This window comes from Falco biarmicus, chromosome 9, assembly GCF_023638135.1.
Source record: "Falco biarmicus isolate bFalBia1 chromosome 9, bFalBia1.pri, whole genome shotgun sequence".
In the NCBI taxonomy this organism is placed as follows: domain Eukaryota; kingdom Metazoa; phylum Chordata; class Aves; order Falconiformes; family Falconidae; genus Falco; species Falco biarmicus.
In genome coordinates, this window is record NC_079296.1 from 29,976,796 (window position 1) to 30,000,967 (window position 24,172).

At 39.9% G+C, this 24,172-nt stretch overlaps 1 protein-coding gene across 2 annotated transcripts; it reads left to right on the plus strand.

The window, feature by feature from the left end:
- The first annotated feature begins 1,424 nt into the window (after window positions 1–1,424).
- CEP55 (centrosomal protein 55) lies at window positions 1,425–15,588 on the plus strand. Of its 2 annotated transcripts, none has more exons than XM_056352478.1 (8): window positions 1,425–1,854; window positions 3,520–3,804; window positions 6,010–6,075; window positions 6,844–6,985; window positions 8,992–9,305; window positions 11,165–11,236; window positions 12,008–12,133; window positions 13,699–15,588. In XM_056352478.1, the coding sequence occupies exons 1-8, from the start codon at window positions 1,672–1,674 to the stop codon at window positions 13,900–13,902; spliced, it is 1,392 nt and encodes a 463-aa protein (XP_056208453.1). In that variant the 5' UTR covers window positions 1,425–1,671; the 3' UTR covers window positions 13,903–15,588. The 2 variants fall into 2 exon arrangements, with proteins under 2 accessions (XP_056208453.1, XP_056208454.1); XM_056352479.1 differs by lacking the exon at window positions 1,425–1,854 and adding an exon at window positions 1,894–2,330.
- The last annotated feature ends 8,584 nt before the right edge of the window (window positions 15,589–24,172 follow it).

The following is a 24,172-nucleotide window of genomic DNA, read 5'->3' on the forward strand; positions in this document are numbered from 1 at the left end:
CACATACATACTAATTATTTCCTCGTAATTATTTTAAATATTCCCTGAAATTATTTTAATAACTCCACCCCCACTGCACTTGCATCTTTCAGTCGTTGGGGTCCCCTTGGTGGTCGTGCAAGGATGAAGCCAGATGTCTTCCTCATGGCAAGCTTTTGAGCTGAGGAAGACAGCCGACTACAGCACTTAGCGAAAAGCCAGTATCTGTTTGTGCGTCTCTTACAACGTGCAAAAATGTGAGATGACCCTCTGTATTGTTTGGAAATAAATACTTACTCTCAGCAAAAATACATGTAGTAGGCTCCACTAAAATGGAACTAGGTAAAACTTGCAGTTTCTTTACATTACATTACTAGAGTAAAACTCTTCGCTGTAAGCTACCCCATGTTCAGCTTTACGTCAGTTTTACCACAGCTGTGGACCAGAAACAAAAAAATCCCAAGTGGTGCGCACTACCACCGCAAAATATGGTTTTAGGCAGAGATGAAAAGGAAAGCAGCAAGATGGAGCAAAATGAGTCATACGAAGACAAATTTCAGCCTAGTTTTTATATGGTCACACAAGAGCTACCCTAGCTTATTACTTCTGAAGCCAAGATGGACCTTGCTGCTTCGTAAAATTATTAGATTTTGGGTAGCTGAGGAAGAGGATTTCTAGGGAAGAAAAAGTAATCTAACGCCAACACTTTCAGGAAGGAACGAGGATGAATACGCATTAAGACACAGTATTGAGAGACACAACAGACTTGTTGGAGGCATTTCGTCCGCCTCCACCTATCTCAGGTCCCAGACAAGATCCCCAGGTGGTGCGTGGCCAGAGGCACAGGCCAGGCTTGCTGTCCCAGGCACCTGGTAGCCACTTTGCTTTCTGCCTGAACAGCAAGGGAACTCAAGCCTCATGCTGGATGGGGAGACCCATCTGATAGAAATAAACCCGAGAGAGGGCTTACCTGCCACCTCACCGCCTTCTGCAACCACCCTTTGACGACGAAACGGAAATCCCCTCAGATATAAAATCGATTATGCTCTGGCACAGGGAAGCGAGCACGGCCCCAGCCCCGCGAGCAGCGCCCTCGCCTACCAGCCGCCCAGCACGTGCGCTGCGGCAGAACAAGCTAGGGGAAAGAAAGGCCCCATGGCATTGGCCAGCCAGGTCACGCGGCCGTCCACGGCATCCAATGAGGAGCCTCCTCTCAGGTGCCTCGCGGAGAACGCGCCAACGTCTGGCGGCCGTTAACGGCCACCTGTGCCGTTACCTCGCGCCCCTCCAGCCCCGCCCATGCCTGCCCGCCCAGCCCCCCCGGTTCTTTACCCGCCCCCCCCCCCCGCCTTTCTGAGCCCGCGGCCGCGTCGTAGCTCCCGCTTCGGCTGGGAGGCTGCGCGGGCGGAAGTGACGATGCCGGAGCCGCGGGATTCAAACCCCCGGAAGCGGGGCTGGGCTGCGGCCGGTTGCTGCCGCCGGCGGGTTGGGGGCCCCTGTCTGCCGGCACCCCCGGGGCTCGTAGGCCCGTCTGCTCCCTGCGGCCCGGCCCGAGCACCGCCAGCGGCAGCCGCCGAGCCCTGCGCTGCCCGCGCCTGACTAAAGCCGTGTGAGAAGCCGCGTCCTGCCTGGTGGAACGGGTCGCCGTTCCGTAACGCTACGTTGATTTTTTTTTTTTATAGGTGCTTAAAGATGAACTCCAAGACCGCTAAAGATAGGGTTATTGGCAAGTGGGGCTTAAAGTCGGGTAGCTCCAGACCTGAGGGTGCTGTCGAGAAGTGTAAGGAGGAGAACGCTGCCCCGAGGAAAACCGTAGAGGAGGTGGCGAAAGGGACGAGCACGGTGACGGGTGCGGACGGGCCCGGGCAGCTGGAGGTGAGGTGGCTGTTAACAACCGTGGGGCCTGACTGCTCTGTCAGCGGTCAGCCTGCCGTGTCCTGACTTTCTAAGCAAGATGCTGAGCTTTCCTCTTTAAAACTTAGTTTACATTGATGTCGCTACTGTTCTAGCTTGTCGTTTTTGTACTCAAGTGTTGTTCAACAATGACTGAACTAACAAAATTAGAATTGTCTGACAAGGCTATTAAATACAAGGACTTGAGGCCCATTAGTTCGTTAAGACCTGTATTCACCCGTCCAGCTGTTCCGAACAGTTGTCCCACAGAGCTATGTTGAGCACTTCCTGCAAAGAACATTATGTTTGTGAACAGTGGCCAAAAAGTGTTGAATATTTGCTTGAACTATGTTCTCAAAATCTTACTCTGCTATACATAAATAAAACCAATCAGATCACCACACTTCTTCAATTACAACCAAGGAGAAGAAATGAAGATGCTGCAATGTTCATGCAAGGTAAACCTTGGTTGCAGAGAAAGAAGTTCAAGACTTAGTGTGTGACCAAGTTGCATATTGGTACGCTTCATAGAAGGACTGGGAAACTTTAAATGGACTCTTCCAAAGGATACAGCTAGTGGAGACTAGGCATACTAATATTTCTAGGCTGCTGCTTTTGACAATAAGGCTTTTCATGTGTCTGCACTACATGTCAGTTGAGAAGTGCTAACCCAAGCACTGGCTATGGCTAGACCGCTAGCATACTGTTGTGTATAAATTCCTTGGTGTATTTTCTGTGCCTGGTGGAGTTTGCTGCTTGCTCAGATTTGGTTAGTTAATATTGGGTTCCTAGTTTGCAGGTGGAAAATAAAAAGTATGTTTAGATAGGCTAGATGCTATTTGGTGTCAATATTTTAACTCTAGTAAGCACCACACACTCTTCAACCACTCCCTAAATGAGGGTCTCTAAAATGCAATTTCTTTCAGTTTCTCTGTCATCTTCTTATGGTGTGATGTCAACACGTAGGATTTCAATATCAATCTTTCTCATGGAAAATGAAATGCTATCATAACAAGTTTACGTAGAGCTCCAAGGTATCTCAACTGCAGTACTAATGCTATGTAATAATTACCTCTGTTGGATGCCTGCTGAAAAGACAGTGTCTTTTGAAACTATCTACTAAAGCACATTTTGAAACTAAAGGCCAGATAATTTGGAAAACGGGATCCTTCTCCCAAGTGCTTTATTATGTAACTCTTGTAACACCTTATTGTCATCTAGTTTGCAAGAAAGCTCTGCTGCTGCTCAAAAGCTACTAAATATGCTAATCAACACTATGAAATGTATTGCCAGCCTCTTCATTAGAAGTGTTTTAGAGTTTTTGTACTGCTTGTGTTTTAAGGTTCATAATACTGTACTGATCTGCATTCATATAAAAAACTGAGTACCTAACAACTCTGTGAAATCTGGTTCTTTGCATTCTTTTTGTTTCATCTACTTCAGACTGGGTTTACTATTACTTGAAATATTTCAGATGATCACTATAGTATTGTCTGTTTTGAGTAAAAGGTAATATTCTCAGCTAATTTAAAGCTGAGAGAGAATCTTTTGAAGTATCTTCTCAAACTGTAGTAAACTTGCTAATGCATTTGTTGCATAGGCTGGCGCTTATTCATTTTTACCACTTTTTTATTCTGTTTCATTTAGAAAATGCTTTCCCTTGAAATAGAAAAAGAAAACCAGAAATATCTTCTTGAAGAGAAAGACAAAGAAATCCAAAACCTGAAAGAAAAGCTTAGGTCCAAAACCAAGAATAGTGATGTCTTCTTATTACATAGTCAGCTTTTGGAAAAAACAAAGGAAGCAGAAAGGAAAGAAAGGTTACTTCGTTGTCTATATGAAGAAATGAACCAGTTAAAACGTCATTTATCCACTGTTACTGCAAAATGTTCTGAGCTTGAAAACAGAGTTGGTACTTCTCAGGCATCCCAGGTAAGTACTGAAGAAACACTAATTGCAAATTCCAAGTCTAACCTGCTTACAAGTTACACTTGGAATCTGTGCCTATTAAGCACCAGCATCTGTTGTAAAATAGAATGAATTTTTAATCTTTCAAGTTGCATTGCAGCTGAAATATTCATGTATGAAGCGAGATGGTGTCTAGATTGAATGCTAAATGAAGAACAGTCAGGGAGCACAGCTTCAGGCAATGCAGCTGGGGAGGGAATTCTCTAATGCTGTACAGCAAGGTCCCTTTCGCAAGCTCACACACAGGTGGTATGACTAGTGGTGCTACAGGTAATGATCCACGACTGCTTAAGCAGCTAGATTTGTATGCTCAGTGATTAAATGGACTGAGAAGGCACCTGTAATAGAGACATGGGGCATTAATAATGATAAACTAAGCTCCTTGCCTAATTCAGCTTCAGTAATGAGAATACCTTTCTTGTCCCTGCTCTTATAAATCCTTATTTGCTCCTTGGTTGTTAAAACTAGTTGCCTGTACTTTACATGGCCTCACACATGGTACTTAAATGTGCCAGAAGATAGGACAGGAATAATGAGTTGCTTCTCTCACTTAAAGTGGTTAATAGGTATGGTGCCAGGTACTTGACAGCTTTTACAAGTGTATTTAGTTTCCTACAGTTGTTTTTCCACCTGCCTGTTCTAATGCTCCATGAAAAATGCAGTAGTATCTTGGTAAAGGGGCATGGGGAGGTTGGTGCCTGTAAGTCTTTCCCAGCTTTTGACCTGAAGATGGTGCTGGTTCCCCATGCTCTACATGGAAGTTGAGTAATTTCTGGAAATTCAGCTTTAGCCAAATAAATAGCAAAATATCTTAGTCTAATAATTTTTCAATGATAATACACATGTATCACTTCTAATAATGAGTTACCTTGGGAAATACCACTTTAAATGCAATGTGTTTATTTTCAATTTCAAAGAAACATTGCACTTTGTTAGAGAATTTAAAATATATGTCAGATTTCCATGTATTTTTGTCAGTGAACTGCCAAAATATCTTTTAGTTTAAAACCAGAATTTTCTTTTACGTTTTTTCTTACTGATTTATCAACAGAGGACAACAAAATGTGATTGATGTTTTGACTGGATGTTTTGGGAAACTTGAAAACAAATAAGCAATGCTGCTTGAAACTGCTAGGTGGCATATAAGCAGCAGGTATACTCTGAAATGGAAACAACAGTTATATGACACAATTTTAAGAGAGTTTTCATTGAGTCAGAATTCTAATGTTCATAAAATAGGATTTAGAGACACCACAATTGCTCGGATTCCTATTTTAATTAGGAAGTGCTAAAGTTTTGTAATTGCATTCAAAGTTCGTCTGTATTTTTTCAGTTACATACCTTGTTCTAAAAATCACAGGAAATCTTTGAAAAAATTTAGCTTGCATTTGGGTAGTAATCTACATTTTTATTTCCTTAAAGTTCCCTCTAACTTATATCTACACTATTTCAAAAAAGCTTTCTGTCATGCAATGAATAAACATGCCAGATCATGAAAGAGTATAACAGTTTGACTGCTCTCTAGTTTTAGATGGGTCTAAAGAACTCCGACGCGTACTTCAAGCACTCCACTGTGAATCAGGTCTCATAAGATCAGTCAGTGTGTCCTTAAGGTTCCAGACAGGGTTGAGTGGTTTCCCAGATATTTATAATCTTATCCCGTTATCCCAGTGAAGTAGTCAAGGTTCCTAGCTTTCCCCAGCAACTCCTATAGGTCTAGCTTATTGTCAAACTGGTATGAGGATACAAAAACAGAGCTAACGCTTAACTTTTCTGTGTATTTAAATAATAACATTGGTTTTTAGAAGCTCTCTTGTACCCTGCAGGCATTTCAAGACAGCAGTTCAGTAGAAAACACATTATATAGTCTTCCTACTAAATGTTTTAATGTAACTATGAGTTGCAGAGCTATGGAATAAATTAAATACAAGTCTTCATCCTGTATCTTGCAGGACACTTGACTTTACATCTAGGAAGCTCTTTTCTGTGTAACTTGGATGCTTAAAAAAAATTAAAATCTTTAAACACAAAAGGCATGTGGTATATGCATCTGGTTTCAATTTTTAAAATATTATGACATTTATGTGACAGTAATAGTTTTATAAGACTAGTTTTACTGTTTCAGCTATTTATTTTAAAGAACATTAACAGATTGTTCGTTATCTGCAGGAAGCTGTAAAGAACAGCAGTGGATCACCAACTAATCTTTATGAAGTTGAAAAACAACTGAAAGATGTAAGTTTCCTGTACAATGCTGCAAGTACAAATAATGTGTATCAAGGTGCCTAAGAATGTAAATCATCGCCATATATGGTTTTGGTTAGTATGGGACCTCAGAGTGTATGTTTCCTTCTAAAATACAATATCTAAAATTAATTTGTGACAAGACAAATAAGAGGACAGCGTTTCCATCATCTTTGAAAAACTTTGGAACATTAGAACAAACTGGCTGCTGACAAAACAGAAGCCCTAAGGAACTGACCTCAGAGCTGACACTGCCTGGGATAGCATGTGTTTGGATTAGAAACCTCCTGAGGTTCCTTCCAACCTGAGTAATTCTATGATCCAATCAAATACAAAATCTGTGTCCTTGTTCTTACAAACTTTAAGTTGCAATGATACAGTTTTAGTTTATTCCATTTTCAAGGTCTGTTATCTTTATATTTTATTTTGTATTTTAGGTTGAAAGATTAATCTTTCATAATTTGGGCATGATTCATGAAAGCCTTTTTATAGTCATTTTCCCATTTCAGGAAGTAAGCCAATTGTTATTTGATATTGCTGCAATTTTAACTCATGCTCAACAGCCTGACTTACCTTTCCAAATGAAGATGGGGTTTATTTATTATAGAGAAGATTACTACAGTTTGCAGCAGAATTAACTGCCTTATCTTTAAACTGTATAATACTTAACTTCTAACATAAGTAAGAAATAAGACTATTTTTAAAATCTGATAAATTACCAGAAACTTTTTTCTTGCTCTTATGTTCTTTTTCATGAAGGCTCTTGAGAAAAACCAACAGTGGCTACTGTATGACCAGCAACGTGAAGTGTATGTCAGGGGACTGCTTGGAAGAATCTTTGAACTTGAACAGAAGTCAGAAATAGTTAGCGAACAAGAATCTAAAGAATTCAGTTCAGAAGGTATCTACTTTATTTCTTCCCCACAAGTGACCCAAACCATAATTATCTATGGAATAAGTTTTCTGAAAACAAATTATAGCACAATTAAGCAGAATCAAGAGTTTCTTCTTGAAGTTTTGGTTTCTTAATGGTGAAACTTGGTTAAGTAAAATTTCTTTGCTTCCTGTTGCCTAGCTATGTCACTTGATAAACAGTATTTCATGCTCTTATCTACTTCAAAGATGTTTTTTTTAACAGCCTCGACACTCTGTTAGTAATCTGTTTGTCGAAAGTGTTGAGGCAAATACATGTATGTCTCCCATCCTTCAAAGTACACTTACAACCTACATAATGGAAGCATTAAGGATTTATTAGCTAGGTGTGGGTCAGGTTTTTTAAACCCACTTTTTTACAAAATAAATATTATAAAAATGACTCAAGACTGCCACGTTCTTAACTCACCTGAACAGTTGTTACAGGGCATGAAAACCTGTTATAGGTTCTGGCACCTATCCAAAACAGTGCTTTGCAATATGGATCTGGCCACCTCCAGCTCACTTCTGTGCTATGCAGGTCCTCAGTAAATGAGCACCCCAGAGTGACTTGGGTTGTGCTTGACCGGCACATGGAATAAAATTAAAATCATGTTGAACAGAAGAACTAGGAGTTGCCTTGTTTTTCTTGTTATCAAATTATTAATTTCATATGCTGCAACTGACCTGCAAGGTAAAGTGACCAAATAGGACTAGCATCATCTCAAGTAAGAGTATGCCCACAGATACTTGCCACTCTAGTACTTCATGTGCAGTGGCTTGGTTTCTGTACTACTGCTTGAATTGTTATGGAAAACGGTAAAATATCATCATGATCTTGTTTTGGTGCTGTTTAGAAATCTGTGAACACTATTTTAGAGGGAGGCAGACTGAAGTAGCTCACCAGGAAAAGTAACTCTGAGTTAACTGCACTCAAAGCTTTGTCATCAGAGCAGCCAGGAGACTAGGAGTAAGGGCATAAAAAAAGCTCCTCTCTTCAAGCAGCTAGGCAGTAGCAGAAATCCAAGTTTAAGAACCTGCTATACAAGTTGCAAGTAGGTATGACAAGTTTTTCCAAGGAAAAGCCTGGTCTATCTCGGAGGATCTCACCACCCTATACAGGAGCATTGCTAACAACGTAAGGCCTGGCTCATATTCAAGAGGAGAGACAACAGTCAAGCAAGAAACTATCCCTAGTAAATTACACTGAAGAATGAGGGGAAGCCTTCAACAGGAAAATCAAAGTAAAGCAAAAAATCAGCAAAGCCTGTGAAATTCTGCATTCCTTGTTCTGCTTCCAGGCATATTTTATATTACTACTGAATTTCTACAGACTGCCTCTCCCCCCCCCCCCTTATTAAAATTTTCTTGGGTCAACAAGCAGAATTTTTTTTCAATCTGCGGTTTAAGTAACAGTCACTAGCCAAGAAGCAGGCATTTTTTTCACCAAAAAACCCTATCCTTGTTCATTGTATTTGCCATTCAGAAGAAAATGATAAGTTTGCAAAAGACAATGGATGGTTTGGCTTTGGTCAGCTGTGCTGAGTAGAGCCCATTGGATCCCCAGGGTACCTCTGGGGAGGGAGTAAAGCCAGAACGTTGGCTAATGAGTCTAAAGCTGGAAGTGAGAATCTAGTGTCTTTGGTTCCCATGCATCAGTATAATGCATGAAGCCATATAAACTCTCTGTGTGGGTGATCGCGCCTGTGGGTCAGGGCAAAGGATGTAATATTGCTGTAACAGTGAAGGAAGTAGCTGTAGCATGGAATACTATATACAAGCCAAGTTGCAGTATTTCAGTAACTGCATTGGGAAGGAGACTTTACTGTGTTGGAAGTACTGAAAGCTCTTTTAATTAGTTTGGTGCCAGTCTGAGCTCTGTAATAGCCTAGAAAGTTGATTTCTATCAATACGCCTTAAAATGCTGTGACAGAGTTGGTGTTATGATTTTGAAGTGATTTCCCACCCACAATCAATTATTTCTGACTCATTAAGGTCATCTACAAGAGGAAAAGCAAAAATATTATGACCAGTTGTTACTAACTGCTAAGAGTGATCTTGAGACTGAAAGACGCACTGTAACCCAGCTGAGATCTGAACTTAACCAACTCAAAAAGAAGTATGAAGAAACACAACAAGAAATAAGTTTAAATGCCGCTTTGCAGTCGCAACAGGTTGCTGAAATGAAGACTCTAGAAAATGAAAATAAAATGAAAGGTGAGAAAGTGCAGAAACTAAAACAAGAAAATGAAGCTATTAAAGAACAGCTCAGAAAAGAAAAGAGAAAGTCTGAAGACTTTTTGTGTCAGGTAAGTGGATGCATTTGAAGGTTTAAGTTCATTAGCAAAGAACTGAGAGGTGAAAAATTATACTTGATCAGAACAGACCATTCCTCACTTGCTCTTGTAACTGTTCTTTATGTATATCTAGATTCAAGTCCTTGTGATTAAAATTGAAGTCTTTCTTTAATATATTGGTTTGAATAAAAATACAAACTTCTATGAAATGTTCTTGTTTAAACAAGGAATAAACTTGTTCACTTATTTACCTGGTTGTGTGGGACACGAGGGAGAAGTGAGAGAATACTTAAACTAATTTTAATCTAGTTCACCCTCAAGGTTAATAGTAAATGAGAACAGGAAAGGTAAAAATCCAAGTCCATACAGGCTATTTTATCATGTGCCACAATACACACGTGGGCTTGAGTTTCGTACTTGCTGGATAAGCAGCTGTGTCCCTGGATAGTGCCCCCAGCCAGCCACTGTGGACATGCAGCTAGGGGTTTTTTTTGGTTTATTTTTCCATTCAGAGGAGTTCCTGCATTTGGTGCTCTATATGAGGCCATAAGGCACAACAGAGTACTAGAAAGTAACAGCTGGGTAAGTAAGGGAAGGGATGGACCCCAAGTTGTCACTGTCTTGAAGATGGCTATGTTAGAAACAACTGAGTTCTGTAATTCCCTATAAAGTCTCAGAAGGGCCTTACAGGCAGGCTGTTCAATATGCATGGTTTACGCTGTTGCCAGATCTGTTCTGTCAAACTTGCATCAGATTCTCACTGCTTGCAGGGCTTGCCCATCTCCCAGAGGTTACCCTGATGACTTCAGTGAAATAATTCTGTCTGTAAATGAAGTTCTTAATTCTTCCTTCTTTTTTTGAGCCCAATGACTTTAACCACTCTGGCTGATCAGAGGTGGGGAAGACATGTGTGCCCTGTATATTTGTATTTAAAAATATTCACTGCTTGCTTCCTTTTGTCTGGAATACTCATGAGGACTTTGCCACTTCCCCTACGTGGAGAGTTACAGTGGTGTCTTAGAATATTCCTATCAGCATGGTGACACTAACAACAACAACAAAATTTTTTTTCTTCTGGATGCAAAATCATGACCACATCTGCTGCTGAAGTCCTCCTTGAAGGACTGTCCTCAGGGCATCCAAGTAAGGTAAACTTGCTACTTGGAGAAGTCTGAGGTCAATGACAAAGCAATGCAGAACTGAAATTTTAACTATGAGAATAAAATTTACTAGGTACCAAAGTAGGCTAAAACCAGAATAACAGTTTTAGCTCTCTAAACACAGGCTAGTTCTCACTGGTTAATGATGACTAAAAGCTGTTGATGTTGTTCCGCCCCACCCCCAGCTGAACAACAGCATTTGCTATAACAAGTTGATACATGCTGATAATGGAGGATATTTTTATGTATTTATTTACTTAATCATTTACACTATAGTAAGTTCTGAATCTTAAATTTTTTCTCTTTAAAAAAAAAGTTGCATTGTTTTTTTTTTTCAGTGTCACTGTATGTTGGTGCAAACATAGGCTTTGTGTGTGTATTTTTGTCTGCATCCTGACAATCACCTAGGGAAGTTTTGTTTGGGTTTTGTGGTTGGGGGTTTTTTTGTGTTTTGCTGTGGGTTTTTTTGCCTAACTATAATATCATCCTGCCTTCCCCCAGCTCAGTGCAATATTAATGCTTCCCTGGGGTTTTTCCCCAGGGAAGCAGAGATAATTGAATTGGGGTGGCTGTTGCATAACAGGCATACATTTTCTGTTATCATTGGAATATAAAAGACACTTCCATCCCTTTTTAGATGCATGATTTGTTAAGCTTATTAACTGTTGGATGAGGAAGTTGTTTGTTACAAATATTTTTTCTGCCTTGTAGGTGCAACTCCTTCGCAAATCATTGCTCAAGCAGCAAGAGGAACACACTCGAATAGCTTTGTTGGAGCAACAGGTACGCAATTATATGCAAAGAAGCTGGTATTTAATCTGTATTATGCACAAAGGTTTTTCTAGACTAACTTCAAATTTAAGAATTAGTAGAATATTAAGGTAATATTAGTCATGAGTATTCAGCTATGAATAATCTCCTGATGCTTCTAAAAATTTTTACATGTCTGTGAAGGAAGATCTGTAACCTTTTACAGATCAGAGGGTGTGACTGGACCTGATGTTTTTTTCTCTACAATCCTTGTTCAACTGTACAGTCTCAGATTAGGTATGGGAAACATCCTAAAACCAATCAGCTCATTGAAGTTTTGTAATATACTCTTGATAAAATTATACAAATTCCATTACCATCTTTTCAATCTTCTTCATTTTTCCAAGTACATTCTTACAGATCTTATCAATGATATTGGGGAAAAAAAAGTTAATTTATTTGCTAAGCTTGGGTGTACAATGTTACCCATAGTTATTGTCCAAATTACCTTGCTAGAAGATCCTGGAGTAGAAACTGACATTCTTAATGAGAACTTACATTACATTTTTCTCTAAAATCTTCAGTTTACAGTTGCAAGACAGCTTGAAATACCCTCTAATCAAAATAACTTAAAACTTCACCTCTAAGGGAGATTATAATTGGGCGTGTATGAATTTTAGGATACGATTGCAGAGTAAATGTAACTTTAAATATATAAAGGGGAAACATTCCCCCCCCCCTCCCCCCCTGGTTCTTAATAATTCTGACTTTAATTCTTTAACTTTCACTTTGGGGGGTTGTCAGATCCAGATATGCACCACAGACTTTGAAAATGAAAAGCTTGATCGCCAGAACTTGCAGCATCAGTTAAACAAAGTCCTTAAAGAACTGCGCAAGGCCAGGGAGCAAATAACTCGTCTGGAACCTCTGGTATGTACTGAATAACCTGCAGGTGAATTTAGTCAGGGATTTTGCATAAATGTACATCTTTTCACTTTGGGTTCTTATTTAAAGCAGAGGGAGTCTTCTGTTTGTCATCACGTATTCACTGTAGGTCCTTATATCCTTTAGGTATGTGGTCCCAAGGTACAGAACCCTATGTCAACTAGCTAGGCATTGTTTTTTCTCCATAGTCTGTACAGAGAGCTAGTACTGCGGAAGGAGATCTGGAACAGTGATGTTCCTGAGCAGGGAACATAACTGTACTTTGTATGACAATGTGCTACCCAGTTTTGTCTGTTGCACAACGACAAAGCTTCAGTATGCTTTTACTCAGACTTCTTGCTAGTGAACAGGATGTGATCCATAAATAGAGAAGTCTAATTCCTCCCCGCCATTACCTGATACAGGATGGGTGGGTCATTAAACCTGGGTTTTCCATTTCCAAAAAGACAAGCTCCCTACTATAGTGAAAAAGGACATTTGTTGTATTGTGAGGACTGTGGTCTGTTTGCTGTTTATTACATAAACCCAAAGCAAGCCACCCAGACTGGAGCCCTAGGCTTACTGGAGAAACTTGTAGGGAAAGATTAAGCATTAGGTAAGCCATTGATCTGTTTTGCTTTGCATCCAGGATTGCCCTGGTCTTGAACAGAAATGCATTTTGATTGTTGGTACTTCTGGAACTTGTATCTTGTAAGGTTAGGTGATAGCTGAATAGGATCGTTAAAACTGCAGCTCTGGACTCAAATGAGGTTCAAAATGGAAATCAGACACTGGCATCCTTCATTAGATCAGGTCTGGGGCCACAGTGATTTTTACAGAGAAGATAAATGAAAAAGCTCCTAACAAGTTGCAGATGAGAAGAATTCTTCTATGACTCATACCAGACTGCTCTCCCTCTTAGTTGTATGCAACCTGGAAGTATTTTCTCAAAAGTGGAAGGGAGTGGAATGAACCCTGCAATACTGATGTTCTTAACTCGTGTTGCCCCTGGGAGACCCTCACTTGCTAGGCCTCAGTTGCTGCTGCTACCAGGGGAGGCCCTTGGAAAACCATCTGTCTGCTGTGAGTAGAACAGAAGTTTGGGCAGAGCAGTGAAGTTACAGCTTTGAGTTTCTCTGTGCGAAGAAGCTGGGCAAGTAGCCCTCAGGCAATGAGGTGCCTTTTACAGTTAGGGATGGCCTTCACAGGCAGAGACTTCATGCATGAGATCAGGAGGAGAAGAGAAAATTACAGCAGAGAAAGGTAGTGTGTGAGTGGCCACAAAGATGGTTGGGGAAGGATTCCTAGTCAGACATTGTGGGAAACCTGTCTTAAATAGTCTGCAGAGAAGCTACCTGCAACATAATTTAAATGTGGTGTTAGAACTGTACAACAGGCTCTCTGTTCTTAATGCAAGTAGCATAACTGCATTTTAGCCATCTTTAAAATGCTACCCTTAGTGCTGTAACACACACATGGCTTGTATGCCGTGAAACCTTAGTATTTTTTCCTGCAGCATTTGATCAGCACATGCATGCCTCAACCTTTTACTGAAGCTTCTCCTTTTCCAGAAACTCCAGGAATCTGGACATGTGGAACCACAAGATTTGCAAGCTGCATTTGAAGAGCAGCTGATCATGTATGACAGAAGTCCTTCCCAGAAACATTCAAGCCTCCTTGATGAAAGTTTTCTTGAGTGTCCCAGATGCGGAGTCCAGTACCCAACAAGCCAGCACAGAGAGTTACTAGTACATCTTGACTTTTGCACAGCTTGAGCTCCAAATGGACTTAATATCTGCTTTATACATGCTGCCAATATGCTTTTCTACAAAGGCAAAAGATGTGAAAAAAACCCAAACCTTTTTACTTAAGGTTGTATAAAGGACTACTAGTTTTAGAATTCAGTTCCACAAAGACATAGTAATTTATTTGGCATCAGCTATTTTAGCTGACATTTTTGCAAAAAACAGTTATTGCATTTTTGGTTGCAAATGGAAGTATTTTTAGAATTGGGAATATCTTCAAATAGTAAACTACTGACTTTTTTTGCACTATTAAAAATGAGAACAGTAAAAGCACACCCATTGTGTCATGGTTTATTTTAATGTTTGGCATATGCAGTTCTTGGTTGGTGAATCCTGATGACTGTGCTTGTACCTTAACTGACAGCAATAGCAGCAAAAGGTTTTTGGCCCTCATACGTGCACTACATATTTATATATACTTGGTATATATATGTGTAGCGTGTATACACATATGTATCATATACATGTGTAATGTATCAAGCTAGTGATACATTAAGACTCAGAAGGGTTATGTTAGATCTTTGCTGCTTAAGATTCATGTTGAAAATATCCATCTTAAGTAGCTTATTTTCCTGAACAGTAGTCAGGGGTGACTTGGGGTTCATAAAAAATGCTTGATCAAGGTTTAAGCTCTTCTCAAAAAAAAAAATAAAAATTGGGAAAATAAACTTTCTAGCAAATACAAACTTCCTTGGCACTGAAAAAAGTTTTTATATTTCAGACTGTCAGAGACCATTTTTGAAGTTTGCATATAGAATTATGCTGAAGTAAACTTGTTCGCACTTCTGTATTTTAGGAGTTAGTTTGGAAATGTCAGTTATTCAATCTGTTACATTTGGCAAATGTCCCAGTTTAAAAGTACAGTTTCTAATTAATTGCTTTAGTGGATTTGAAGTATCACTATTTTGGTATTTATACAGAAAACAAGCTACCAATAAACTCTTGCAACAAATCAGAAACTGGCCAAAAAATTCCCTTATGGATTTGCAATCACATGGTGTTTTCCTCTAGCATCTACTGTAAACCTGGATCTGTTGCTGGCATCTTGCTCCTTGCATCTGTAGTTAAGTCCAAGAAGTTCCTTCCACAAAAGTTAAAGTAAGCAAACTTTTATGAAGATATACTAATTAAGATAAATTTCCTGCTTTTCCATGTTTATGGTTTGCTGGGGACAGTGCAATCCCCAAGGTCTGTCTTTCTCTGTTATACTGATTCTGACTGCTAGGTAATAGCAGCTTTTTCCATCATGCTTTGCTGCAAAACTGCATGCACTTATAGCCTATAATGTTCACCCTAATCTCTGATTGTTAAATCTTATATATGAAGATGTTTTCAATAACTATTATAATACCAAGTGATATTATCAATTAAATCCAGCTTTTGAGAGACATAAAATGTTAAAAGTTATTATCTTTATATCTGAAATATCTTTGCCAAATCTATTGTATTAGCTACTACCTATTCGCTTTTCATTGACCATGTCTCAGGCTAATCTTTGTGTTTGACTGTTTGCTTGATTGTAACAACAGGTTTTCTGACCAAAGATTAAATGAACTAATGAGTAAAACTGAAATTATGCTTCAGAAACTTAAGGTTTTGCCATAAAGGAAATTGTCTTAATTTCATGTCTGTCTTTCTAAATATCTTTTAAATTCAGGATAATGACTCTGCTTTTTATTGCACCCTAATAATTTTAATCTCTAATGAAACTACTTTGGGAAGTTTTAGTTGTCTTTTAACACCACATTAATTAGCTAGTACTGTATTCCCAGCTGCATACATGGCACAGTTTCTGCAAAAGGAAGTTCTGATCTTTTATGTATTATAGATGAAATAAGTTGGCCTGCTGCAGGTCAGCACTCTTCAGTATTTATGAGGCTTTTTTAAATTAGCATAAAACACTTTCTCATTAGAAGCTGGTACTGTAGGGGGAGACTCAAGGGTTATCACATTATCAATGTTGAAAAAGTTTTGTTCATTCCAGCATTTTTTCTGAACTTTAATGATGTATTTAGCCCTACCTGCTAAATACCAGACTTAAGCATAAAAAACTTTGCTGACAAATTTATACACAACATCAGTGTGGTATATGTTGAAAAATACCAAAATGACATTCTAGTGCATCAAAAGGCCTATTTTGAAGGCAAAACCACAAATACTATTGTCACCACCTACATATGACTGAAAGTATAAAACTCCAACTCTATAAAGCATGCAGATTGTATCACTGCTTTTTTTCAGAAGCTAAGAATGAAAATTATTTTTTAGCCTAAAAGTAAACTAACAAGAAAGAGGTCTGCTGCTGCTCCTCTCGTTATACGTAGGAAAGAGAGGTGTGTGCCTTATGTGCTGATCTAAATTTAGCTGTAAGTTCAGTTCTTCATAAGATAGGAAGTAATTTTAAAAATGCTGTTCTTTCAAGCACTTTTTAAAAATTTTTAGTAGTCTTTTTCAGAGCTACGTCAAGTAATTGAATTTCAACCTAGCAGAAATTCTGTGAAGTCTACTTCATCTGAAAATGCTGGTTTAGGGAAGCTTCTGGATTAATACAAGAGTTCACCAATACTAGCATATTTATAAATCCTGGCTTTCATATACAGTGTTCTTTGCAAACAGCAAGTGAATTGTGGGTTTGATGCAGTGTGGTATGGTTGGAAAGATGGCTAAACTCTGCAAAAGAACTGATTTTTTTTTTTATACAAGGAGAGCTGCTTGTGGAATAATAACAAAGGAAAGATGGCTCTTATTTTTCTGATATCAAATAGATCAACTGCTAATCATTTACTTGCTTGTGCAGCTTTTCTCTCATTTACTCTTGGTTTTGGTAACCATCTTTCACACTGTTATTTGTCATGTGCCAATAACTGTACTACAGGCATTTAGGCAAACTATACAACAAACCACTTAAGTTTAACTGTGCAGATAAAAAGTGGCAGGGAGGTGTAGTGCCAGTAATGCTGTAAAAGAATCGCGCTGAACAGCACAAATATTTAGAGACAACAGGATGTCACTGTTTACCTGGTAAAGAACACCAATGTAAATGGTGCAGTGTCCTTGAGAAAACTAGGGGGAATATTGCTCTTGCGATTCCTCCATAACAAAGCAGAGTTAAGTGGGAGTTACAAGCAATGAAAACGTAGCAGTAGAGGAGCTCTAGGCATTTCCATTTTCATCTGGTAATCAACCTGTCTATTAGTTTCCATATCTTATAATCTGATCAAATTGTTAAGATTACAGTCACAGGTGTGGCTATAGTTTTACCTTGAAATCTGTAAGTAATTATCTCTAGCATACACAAGCTACACAATGTACAGTGGCACTATGCAAGTCAGAATACTACTTGGAACATCGCAAAATCTTTTCCTTTCTCTAATTTGGAAAACAACAGAATTAGGTAGCCAAGTGGTACTCCCTGCAGTAAGGGATGGTCCTGCTGAAAGTCTCTGGGTGTTAAGAAACATGGCCATATTGTCAGTATGGGGGTCTGTCTGGGTTATTTTCAAAGCAGCCATCCAGAGCAAGGCAGCTGCCTATCTCCCAGGGCAGGGCAGCGCAGGACCACTCTGAAGTCACCTGCACAGAAAGTGACTGCGTTGGAGAATTCTGCTGTGTTGGTGAGGTTTTAAAAGGTGAGGAAGGAAATTAAAGTGTGATGCCTAACAAGGAAGAAGAAAAGCCAAGGAATTTTAGCCCAAATTAACTTAGCTTTAACTCCTGGAAAAAACCCACTGGCATAGAACCAGCAGTGGAATCCTGTGTCCCCAGTTTTCCTAACTGAGCAAGTGCTATAAATTGAGAAAAGGCAAAAGATGTGCTAATGTGGACCTTTTGCTTCAAATGCCAGTTTCATAACAATGCAGAGAAATACATTTGTTTACTGTATACAATGGGTAGCACAACTGGCCAAAAAGCTGCGTTGCATAATGAAGTCTCAGTAATTTATAGCCCTAAGAACATCAGTGCAGCAAAAAATGGATCTTTGTTCTGACTCACGTGGCCAGAACACACGGTGTCTCTGACAAGCAGCCTGAAGTGGATGCCCAGGGTATAGCCTGAAGATAGGGGATGCATGTGGGACCTTCTAATAATCTTAAACTTTAAGAGCCAGATGTGGTTCCCACATGTTCGCATCTCTCAGTGGATTTTTCTTCTAGCCTCCCCTTAAGCCCATTTTAAAACACAAAATAATTAACAATTAATAATGTATTAGACAATTCCATGGCAGTCTATCTGATTCCAAAACTATTTATATTTTCATAGCTGGTGCAGATACTAGTAGAGTACACATAAAATTTGAAACACTCCAAGGTAGGAACTGAGAGCTCTTTGGAGGACAGCAGGAGTTTTCAATTTATCAACACCAATGATCCAAAATAAATAGGATGAAGTATTACATGTAGGAATAATCAACTACCAAACCCTGAAATAAATAGTATGACAATGTATCAGAAAGTTTCTTGGGATTACAGTAAACAGAAACTTGACCATGACTCAATATCCCACCTGCATGATTTTGCAACAGTTGTACATGATAAATAGACTCCTACATTTTACACCTAAGCTTTCATTTCTAGCCAATACAGATGAGACTTTCAGCTCAAATACTGTATCCAACTTTGAGTATTGTACTTCAAGAACAATTTAGGCTAACATGAATGTAGTGTAAGTCTTTCAAATTTCTGATCAAATTCATTAAAGAATCAGGGTCCCGCAGCCTAGAAAACACCATGAAGAAAAATGACAAAATTTCATACAGAGGAATGAAATAAAGTCTTTCTTTGCTCAGTGAGAAGAGTAACAATTGCAACAGAAGACATTTTCACATAAGGAAAAACTTTCTGGTGGTTGTAATAGAGGAGCAGTGAAACACATTTTATGGAGGCTTACATCAGTGATGAGCAGTGAAACACATCACTTACGGAGGCAGCAAAATCACCACTGGAGATTTACAGGGACACTTATGTAACTGTCTAAACCATTCCTGACAGGTGAGTCTGCCTTGGGTCAGGGACATCAGCCAGATGGCTTCTAACAGTCCCTTGAAGCCCTATTTTTAATGACACGTATAGACCTGCAAACAATGCGCTGTAAGATTTGTAAAATAAATAAATAAATAAGCAAGCAAGCAAGCAAGCAAGCAGGTAACACAATGGCTGTTCTGCACTGACTCTTCATGTTATTCCACTCCATGCAAAGTCAGTAGCTACCACACCACAAGTCAATGTAACAGTTTAGCTTCACCTTGTTTCTCAACTGGAGAATTACTGGCATTCCTATGTCTGTATAAACCTCTACTCTGAGCAGACAAAGCCATTTGATTTTGACACTTGCATTGATGCATTGTAACCCTGCTGGAAAACAACACAAGAGCAACTTGATGTCACTTAATTCCCTAGTGTTGGGAAATGCCTTGTTCCCACATTTTTTTAATGAACAGGGCCCTGGTGTCTGGTTCTTTGGCATTTGGGGAGTTTGGGCTCCTCTCCATAGGGTGCTCCAGGAACAGGATTCAGGAAGCCAGAGTATTGACTGGGTGTTCCCCAAGCCAGCCAGTGAGGAACATGACTCCTCAAGAAAGGCTAGGTGCAAAGAAAGGAGGTGCTGTTAAGGATGCACAGATGCACTTCTAGCACTGGCTGCCTATGACAAATGAGTCTCTTCTTGCAAAAAAAGCAGACTCCAAACAGGACACATATCCATGAAGTAAGACCTCCCCTTACACCCAGTCCCCCTTCAGACCTGCAATAGAGCTCTCCAGCAGTAGTCAGGAACACACTCATTTTGCTGTCTCTCTGACCAACCAAAAGTTCAAGTACTTCATACTGAATTAACAGTTTCAAAAAGAGAGAGCAAGATAAGGTGCCTCAGAATATTCTGTATGAAACAAGCCTGGGACCTTAATCATAGCGATTTCCAGCTGGCTTCTTGACAGAAGTGCAACCAGGTTTAATTTCCCTGATCAACTCAAAACTGGTGGATGAGCACACTGCATCAGCAGAAGTGCAAGTTTTATCAATGCAACAAGTGTGATATGGTCACCATTATCTCATTCAATTAGACAGAAAACTACACAGCCTGATTGAGGCATCCGTGTTTGAGGCATCCATGCTTCCAGACACGGTTTATGAGCAGCTCTAAGTCACATCTCATCAATCATTTCAAACAGCCACTGATAATGAAATACATGAACAGTGTGAGAAATAACATGATTTAGCATTACACTTGGGAACTCAGAAGGGTTTACAGCAGAACTTAAAGCTTTATCTGTACTTTCTCTCATTGGTGTTGCAATAGTGATTTTTCTTTCTCCAGCCCTAGGTTAATACTAGCCGAGAACAAGCCTTGCCTTCTAACACAGACAGATTTTCTTTGCAGCAGACAGGCACTCTGTTGACCTTATTTCAGAAATGCCCGACTTTTAAAAGTAAAGCTTTTATCCCAATTCTGACCTGAAGAACCCCTGTTGCTCCCAACAAGTTACTCTTCTAAGATGAGACATGGAAAGCAAGCAAGCAGATTCTCTTTAAACCTGAGTAAAAGCATTCTCTAGTCACTGAGTTCTTGAATATGAGTGAAAACTATGACACCTGTGATCTCTGCACTGCATGCAGCCTGGAGGGCCAATGTGTTCAGGGAACGTCCGAGTACATCTCATGAGCAAGAGAGGTTGGTGACCAGTTTTGTTTGTAGTAGTTGCTTTGACGGCTCTGCATCAAAATTCATCAGCAGGTATGTAAGTAACTTTATAGACACCTGAAAGTCAGTAAAAGTCCAGTGGCACTTAGACTATAATTCTCCAAGTAAGTTTTGCTCTGGGTCTCAGGTCCTTGGTGAGTGTTCTACTAGATCCTGCAATGTCCAAATGAACTGTTCTGATACCCTGTATTCACTGATAAACTCCCTAAATCCATGGGCTAGATGTTAAGTTTAATACAGTATCTAAAACTGTTAAGAAACAACCTTATTTAATCAGAACAGTCTATCTGGAGCCGAGTCACCCTGGTGAAGCTTGGTTAGTGTGCAGCGTAACAGACATCATGACCTTCCAGGGGAATTCTCTGCTGTATGGATTATGTACGCACATTTGCACTTGGTTCAGACAGAACCTCCACCCTTGCTACAAGTCATGAGGAAATTGTTCAGTGCTGCTGTTGGCAGAACTTCTGGTGGTCTTTACAAAAAAACTGATCCAGCTCTTACTAGAAAGCACGCCTACTGAAAAAATTATCAGCAGCTCTGCTTCTGACTGAGGCATTGGTCAACAATGCTGCTGCTACAGCTTGAAACTGCAGTGCCACTGGCACAAATCCCAGGAAGCATGCCACCCTGAAGGATACTGACCACAGGAAAATGAGACTCTCCAGAAGGAACAGTGACTTGCTCACTCCCCAGAAGAAATGGATTAGTTTTTGGCACAATCACACAGATCCATAGAAGCATGTGGTATTTTCAGTGGACACTGGAGTGGGGGAGCTTGCTACTATGTGAAGACAAACATGCATTTATATTTGCACTACAAGCTTAAAATTGTCCCTTGGATATTCACATAAATGCTTCAGCTCACTGATATTAAAGTATATAGTGGGTAAGCAGTTAGAAAACTTCCTAAAAAACAAAATAGCCAAAACAGATCTGTAGTTGAAGCAAACCTTACAATGGCATAACTTCTTATAAGCACAGAATTAATAGTGCCTAGAAGCAGAACAGCTGCAGTATGATAAGAGCAAAAATTAAAATAAAAAGCTAACCTTGGTTGCAACTTAACGCTAAAGCCCTTATATACAGATGCAGCTAGAGTCACATACAAGCTTGGAACCTCTTCTGTGAAGACAGAGAGTCAACATTTCTAATGCAATGAATTTAAATCACTTAGCAAACATTAAATACATCTGTTACAGAAGTCAGTACTATTTACTTATTGTGATACAGGTGCATGAAAATAGACCCAAAAAACTTAAACACCCATACACATGCAAGAGGATGCATAAATAAGGCAAAAGCCTTTACTAGGTCATGTCCAAATGGAACAAGAATCCCCATCTCCCAGAATCACCTAGCCCAAGAGGTCCCTCTCTCTGGGAATATGTCTATACATAAGCTGAACTATGCCCACCTGTCATGACAGTTCTTGGCTGTCAGGGGAACAATATGAAAAACAGAGTTTGACTTATAACACAGCCCTTATCTGCCACAGAGAATGCAGTCTCGGACTTTCATTCAGGATGAAAAAAGCCCACAAAAAAGGAAACAAGATTTTTCCCCACTAGGCTAGCTAACCAGCTCCACAGAGGTCCCCGCAATTTTCATTTAACCTAGAACAATAAAATCTGAATTGACTCCATGTTTCACCACTTCTGAGCATGAAAGAGCACACAGGTTGAAAAAAATGATATAGGTTAAGCAATTGTAGCAGGTTTCCAAGCATTCTGTTAATCACTTCCTTGTCATAAGCACATGTGGAACATATACTGCACACAGCATCCACCTATTATAGTAATGCCAGAGTAGCTCTGTCAAGGTTAAGATTCCTCCCTTCCTCAGATTTCACGTTGTGATGGTTGCTATGATTGCAGCTACCCAACAGCAAATACAGCTTTTGTACTTCATGGGAGGGAAAACTATTTTTTTTAGATAGTGGATCCATTAGATCCATAAGTAATTAGACTGTTTTTGTTCCTGTGAAGAGCTCCCATTCATTTGATAAAACACCACAGAAACGTGCGTGTTTCTTCACACTTCTGCTGTTCCCAGGCACAGGATTTTGTACACAGGGCAGTGCGAAGTTCACTCACTAATGGCATACTAAAAGCAGCATTTTGCTTTGGTTCTCCTGAGCAAACAGGCTTATGCCAAGCAAGTAAGGTTCTCATTCACACCTAAGGACACACAAAGCTAAAGGTGATCCTTTTTAAAGAAGACCAAGAGTCTATCCAGCTACTTCCACACACTGTCTCATTTTCAAACCTTCTGTTCCTCCATGGCATTCCTTTCCTACCTGACTGAAACCAACTTCATATTTTCAAAAATGCTGCTTTGGGTGTTTCTCTCCCTATTTTCCTTCCTCTATTCTGTTTCAAATGTGTTTACTTACTTTACCCTGAACTGACAGGTCCAGTTTCTAATTTCACTTTCCACCAACACCAAAGGGGCTAAAGACTTCATCCATAAGACAATTTGCATTTATCTGTGCTACCATTTCCAGCTGCCGCCACCCCCCCACCCCCCCCACCCCCCCCCACCCCCACCCCCCCGCCCATTCCCATCCTGTTAACAACTTCACTGTTTTCACACGGGTACATCCAGACTTCTAATAAAGGCTCCTTCCCAAATCCCAGCCTCTACTGAGAGAGCTGACAACATCACCACTACTGCCAGCTACCCAGAACTTCGGGTCTAGTTTTTCAGCTTGTATAAAGTTGAAGACTTGGAAGGCTGTGCCAACTGCAAGGTATTTGCTACGTTTCAAGATTTGCTAATCGTTTTATAGAATTAGTGCATAGCAGAGCCAACATAAATCATGGCTAGTTGTGTCAAGCTTTCATCATAAACAGAAATAATCATCCTCGGTAGTTCTATTAAATCTGCTGAAAGTTTTGCAATACAGGCACAGAGTTTTTTCTCCCACCAAATGATGTAGAATAAAATATGTGTTTTGAGACACTTGCCAGTCACTTGTGTTTCTGGCTGCCAAAAAAATAATCTTTCTTATTGTCTTCATTTGAATTCACAGTCCATAGCAGCCACCCAATTAACAGCAAATCTGCCCACATTTCATCCAGTCAAAGAAATCGGCAGGAATTAGTAGGAGCATGTCATCCACTTGTTTCAGCTGCCCTGCAAACTCCGTTTGATGAGACAGCATAAATAGAACCACTTACAGCTCAAGAGAAAACATGCTAACTAAAATCAATGTAAATTCCGCACTGGCAAAGACATGGGAAGCGGTCCAGGGAAGATCTCACTCTTGTCATTCCTTATTAGGAGATCGCCCCTTAGAAGGTCCGAGTTTCTGGAATCCCCGCTAATCTGGAATCCCCGCTAATGCCATTGCATAAACTGTTGGGTGGCAGGGTCACACCCAGGGTGCCACAGGAGCACTGCCCAGTCACCTGGTCCCACTGGCACACCGGTTTGGAATAACTCTCACCTCACCAAAAGGTGCAGCTCCACACGGCAAGCCTGTAACTGCACCCTGAAACACCTACACTGGCACTGAGTCAAACAGACTCATCCTGAGCTG